Here is a 6000-nt window from a genome sequence, read left to right on the forward strand (position 1 = left end):
AAGTGCTAATAATGGCAGTTAGTTGTCTACTGACTCAGGCTTTATCCATACCCTGGTAATCCCCATATTAAGATGTCTAGTTCCCTGTTGCAGTGATCCTCCAATATTAACATTATCTTGTGCATCGAGATCAGTTGCTTTGCATTTCAAAATCTTGAAGAATTATTATAAGTGGGGGTGGGTTGGGGGAATGGGATTGGTTTGTTGGCTGGGATTGTTGAAGAGTAAGTGTGACAACTGCTTCTAAGAGAAGGTGTCCCTCTGCATATTTCAGATACCTGGACCTGTACTTGGAGACTTTCCTGGCGTCGGCTGATGAACATTTCATGCCAGGATTCTCGGTCATATATTATGTATTCGTAGATGACTTGCTGAAGTTTGAAAGGTTGAATCTGCGGCCGAGTGCCAGAAGCAAGGTCAAGAGCTTCCAGGTTAAAGTGCACAAGCGTTGGCAGGACATTTCAATGTCTCGCATGGAGACTATCAGCAAGCTCATTGAGGATCATGTCCGGCACGAAGCCAGTCATGTATTCTGCTTCGATGTGGATCAGCGATTCCAAGGACGCTTCGGCACAGAGACACTCAGCGAGTCGGTGGCTGTCCTGCATGCCTGGTACTACCGGAGGCCAAAGTTTATGTACAGTTACGACCACAACCCCCAATCGGCAGCTTACCTGGGCACCAAGGGGGATTTCTATTACCATGCCGCCGTGTTTGGTGGGACTTGGCAGAGCGTCTGGAACCTGACTGAAAGCTGCTCCCGGGGAATCCTGCAGGACAAGCAGAAAAATGTGGAGGCTGTTTGGCATGACGAGAGCCACCTCAACAAATACTTCTGGCTACATAAACCCACCAAGGTCCTGTCACCAGAATACTGCTGGGACCGCAAGATCGGATGGCGATGGGATATCCATGTGGTCCGAATGTTGTGGTCCGTAAAAGAGTACGACATCAGTCGGCAAACGGACTGAACGTTTGGAAAGGAGTTTCTGTTGATTTTTTAAAAAATAGTGGATGGCTTGAGATCAGGGAATGATGAGAGAGGGCAGTGCATTATCCCTGTTCTCTCTTGCAATCTCTGGCTCTAGCTCTTGCTCTCTCAAACACAAACAGTATGGGTTAGGTATATGATGTACTGGTCCCAAAGTATGCCTTAACCTCGCAATCTCAGGAGATGGTTTGTTATTTTAGCCATTGTGACATTTGCCCCTCCAGACAAGAGCTGGGTCACCTGGGACACCTTATGGGTCTGCTGACACTACCCTACTCCCTCGGCCTCAGCTGGTGGTCAGATTGTCATCCATTCTTGGCTCTGACTTTACACCTCCCAAGGGTGAAAGGATATAGTGGAGATAGATGGCTGTTCTTCAGGATTATAGATACTGAAGAGGTACATGAGCTGTTCAAGATGAAGTTGAAAGGCAAGTTTAGACAGTGTTTGGAACAAGAGGAAAGCTCACATGAGAATCAACAGCCTGAGGACTCACTGAAGGGCTAATATCCAGCTACCACTTACTTAAGGAGACTGTGCATTCTATGGATAGTGATTGACCTTTTACACAATGACTGGCTGGCTGATTTAGAGAGTAAACTAGCAGCTGTGAGAAATCTTACTTTTACTGATCGCTGTTTGAAACACATTGAGATGCTTCGAGCAATCAAAATGAAAGAGGACAAGGGCCTTTCAGCTAACAGTCGAAGTCAAGCTTCTTGAAATCAACTACTTACCTGCCAACCTCTGTGCTACTGCTGTTACCCACTGTAGCAGTCGCAAGGCCCCACTGTCATTGTGCACTCAAAAACTGATCCATATATCTTTTTAAAATTTTTATTTTTTAACTTGCTTCTTATTTCTCTGTGTACATGTTTTGTGTTTTCATTCCTTTTCACTTTCAATGACTAATAAGCTCACTCTTCCATTAAAAATATTTACAAGGATGTTGCTGGGGTTGGAGGGTTTGAGTTGTAGGGAGAGGCTGAATGGGCTGGGGCTTTTTTCCCTGGTGTGTTGGAGGCTGAGGGTAACTTCAGAGAAGTTTATAAAAAAACATGGGGTAGGGGAGGTGAGGGTGATGGATAAGGTGAATAGATAAGGTGTTTTTCCCAGGGTAGGGGGGTCCATAACTAGAGAGCACAGGTTTAGAGTGAGAGGGGAAATATTTTAAAAGATTAAAAAGACAACTTTTTCACGCTGAGTGTGGTGCATGTATGGAATGAGCTGTCAGAGGAAGTGGTGGAGGCTGATACAATTACAACATTTAGAACATAGAACATTGGAACATAGAACATTACAGTGCAGTACAGGCCCTTTGGCCCTTGATATTGCGCTGACCTGTCATACCAATCTGAAACCCATCTAGCCTACACTATTCCATGTACATCCATATGCTTGTCCAATGACGACTTAAATGTACCTAAAGTTGGTGAATCTACTACCGATGCAGGCAAAGCATTCCATACCCTTACTACTCTCTGAGTAAAGAAGCTACCTCTGACATCTGTCCTATATCTATCACCCCTCAATTTAAAGCTATGCCCCCTCATGCTTGCCGTTACCATACTTGGAAAAAGGCTCTCCCTGTCCACCCTATCTAACTCTCTGATTATCTTATATGTCTCTATTAAGTCACCTCTCAACCTGCTTCTCTCTAACAAAAACAGCCTCAAGTTCCTCAGCCTTTCCTCGTAAGACCTTCCCTCCATACCAGGAAACATCCTAGTAAATCTCCCCTGTAACCTACAACATCCTTCGTCACTATCCACAACTCCACTGACCTTAGTGTCATCTACAAATTTACTAACCCACCCTTCTATGCCCTCATCCAGGTCGTTTATAAAAATGACGAACAGCAGTGGACCCAACACTGACCCTTGCAGTACACCACTAGTAACTGGACTCCAGGATGAACATTTCCCATCAACTGCCACCCTCTGTCTTGCTGAACGAAGACAATTACTGATCCAAACTGCTACATCTCCCACAATGCCATTCCTCCGCAGTTTGTACAATAGCCTACTGTGGGAAACCTTATCGAACGCCTTGCTGAAATCCATATACACCACATCAACCGGTTTACTCTCATCTACCTGTTTGGTCACCTTCTCAAAGAACTCAATAAGGTTTGTGAGGCACAACCTACCCTTCACAAAACCGCGCTGATTATATCTAATCAAATTATTCTTTTCGAGATGATTATAAATCCTTTCTCTTATAACCTTTTCCAACACTTCACCAACAACTGAAGTAAGGCTCACTGGTCTATAATTGATTTGGAGATGCCGGTGTTGGACTGGGGTGTACAAAGTTAAAAATCACACAACACCAGGTTATAGTCCAACAGGTTTAATTGGAAGCACACTAGCTTTCAGAACGATGCTCCTTCATCGGGTGATAGTGGAGGGCTCAGTCCTAACGCAGAATTTATATGGCGATAAATTCTGTGTTAGGATTGAGCCCTCCACAATCACCTGATGAAGGAGCATCGTTCTGAAAGCTAGTGTGCTTCCAATTAAACCTGTTGGACTATAACCTGATGTTGTGTGGTTTTTAACTTGGTCTATAATTACCAAGGCTGTCTCTACTCCCCTTCTTGAACAGGGGAACCACACTTGCTATCTTTCAGTCTTCTGGCACTATTCCTGTGGACAATGATGATTTAAAGATCAATGCCAAAGGCTCGGCAATCTCCTCCCTGGCTTCCCAGAGGATCTTAAGATAAAAACCACCCGGCCTGGGGACTCATCTATTTTCACACTCTGTAGGATTTCTAATACCTCTTCCTTGTGAACCTCAATCCCAAGTAGTCTAGCAGTCTATATCCCAGTATTGTCCTCGACAACATTGTCATTTTCTAGAGTGAATACTGTTTAAAAATATTCATTTAGTGCTTCCCCTATCTCCTCTGACTCCACACACAACTCCCCACTACTATCCTTGATTGGCCCTAATCTTACTCTCATCATTCTATAGGTATTTAAAGGAATAAAAGAAAGTCTTGGGGTTTACCCTGATCCTATTCACCAACAAATTCTCATCTCTCCTCCTGGCTCTTCTGAGCTCTCTCTTTAGGTCTTTCCTGACTACCTTGTAACTCTCAAGCACCCTAACTGAGCTTTCACATCTCATCCTAACATAAGCCTTCTTGTTCCTCTTAACCAGAGATTCCACTTCCTTCGTAAACCACAGCTCCCGTGATCTACAGCTTCCTCCCTCCTGACAGGTACACACTTATCTAGGATACACAGGAGCTTTTCCTTGAATAAGCTCCATATTTCGAATGTGCCCATCCCCTGCAGTTTCCTTCCCCATCCTATGCTTCCTAAATCTTGTCTAATGTTATCATAATTGCCTTTCCCCAGCTGTAACTCTTGCCCAGTGGTATACACCTATCCCTTTCTATCACTAAAGTAAACATAACAGAATTGTGATCACTATCACCAACGTGCTCACCTACTTCCAAGTCTAACACCTGGCTGGGCTCATTACCCAGTACCAAATCTAATGTGGCTTCGCCCCTTGTTGGCCTGTCTACATACTGTGTCAGGAAGCCCTCCTGCACACACTGGACAAAAACTGACCTCTCTATAGTACTCGTACTACAGTGTTCCCAGTCAATATTTGGATAGTTGAAGTCCCTCATGACAACTACCCTGTCTGTCTCACTCCTATCGAGAATCATCTTTGCTATCCTTTCCTCTACATCTCTGGAACTATTCGGAGGCCTATAGAAAACTCCCAACAGGGTGACCTCTCCTTTCCTGTTTCTAACCTCAGCCCATACTACCTCAGTTGACGAATCCCCAAACATCCTTTCTGCAACTGGAATACTGTCCTTGACCAACAATGCCACACCTCCCCCTCTTTTACCATCTTCTCTGTTCTTACTGAAACATCTAAATCCTGGAACTTGCAACAACCATTCCTGCCCCTGCCCTATCCATGTCTCCGAAATGGCGACACATTCAAAGTCCCAGGTACTAACTCATGCTGCAAGTTCACCCACCTTATTACGGATGCTCCTGGTGTTGAAGTAGACACACTTCAAACCAACTTCTTGTTTGTCGGTACCATCTTTCGTTCCTGAAACTTGATTTTGGATCTCCCTACTCTCAACCTTTTCTATACCTCGAACTACAATTTTGGATCCCATCCCCCTGCTGGATTAGTTTAAACCGACCCCAATAGCCTTAGTGTATTTCCCTCCCAGGATATTGGAACCCCTCTGGTTCAGATGAAGACCATCCTGCTTGTAGAGGTCTCACCTACCCCAGAAAGAGCTCCAATTATCCAAGAAACCAAAACCCTCCCTCCTGCACCATTCCTGTAGCCATGTGTTCAACTCCTCTCTCTCCCTATTCCTTACCTCACTAGCACGTGGCATGGGCAACAAACCAGAGACAACAACTCTGTTCATCCTAGCTCTCAGCTTCCATCCTAGCTCCCTGAATTTCTGCCTTAAATCCCCATCTCTCTTCCTACATATGTCGTTGGTCTCCTATGTGGACCACGACTTGGGGCTGCTCCCCCTCCCCCTTAAGGATCCCAAAAACATGATCAGAGACATCACAAACCCTGGCACCTGGGAGGCAACACACCAATCGTGAGTATCACAGAACCTCTCATCTGTCCCCCTAACTATGGAGACCCCAATGACTACTGCTTTGCTCCTCTTCCCCCTTCCCTTCTGAGCAGCAGGGACAGACTCTGTGCCAGAGTCCTGTGCCCCACTGCTTTCCCCTGGTAAGTCGACCCCCCAACAGTATCCAAAACGCTATACTTATTGTTGAGGGGAATGGCCACAGGGGATCCCTGCACTGCCTGCCGATTCCCTTTCCGTCCCCTAACTGTAGCCCATCTGCCTTTTTCTTGTACCTGAGGAGTGCCCACCTCCATGTGACTCCTCTCAATAACCCGGTGGCACGGTGGCACAGTGGTTAGCACTGCTGCCTCACAGCGCCAGGGACCTGGGTTCAATTCCCGCCTCAGGCAACTGACTGTGT

At 45.6% G+C, this 6000-nt stretch overlaps 1 protein-coding gene across 3 annotated transcripts in view; it reads left to right on the forward strand.

The window, feature by feature from the left end:
* Positions 1-3330, forward strand: part of LOC132833523 (N-acetyllactosaminide alpha-1,3-galactosyltransferase-like) — a 43113-nt gene extending 39783 nt beyond the window's left edge. For all 3 annotated transcript variants that reach the window (XM_060851874.1, XM_060851876.1, XM_060851875.1), the window contains exon 5: positions 275-3330. In XM_060851874.1, coding sequence (XP_060707857.1) covers positions 275-971 — 697 coding nt within the window. In that variant the 3' untranslated portion in view covers positions 972-3330. The remainder of the gene's footprint in view (positions 1-274) is intronic.
* Positions 3331-6000: the final 2670 nt, after the last annotated feature.

The sequence above is a fragment of the Hemiscyllium ocellatum genome, chromosome 37 (assembly GCF_020745735.1).
Source record: "Hemiscyllium ocellatum isolate sHemOce1 chromosome 37, sHemOce1.pat.X.cur, whole genome shotgun sequence".
NCBI lineage: Eukaryota > Metazoa > Chordata > Chondrichthyes > Orectolobiformes > Hemiscylliidae > Hemiscyllium > Hemiscyllium ocellatum.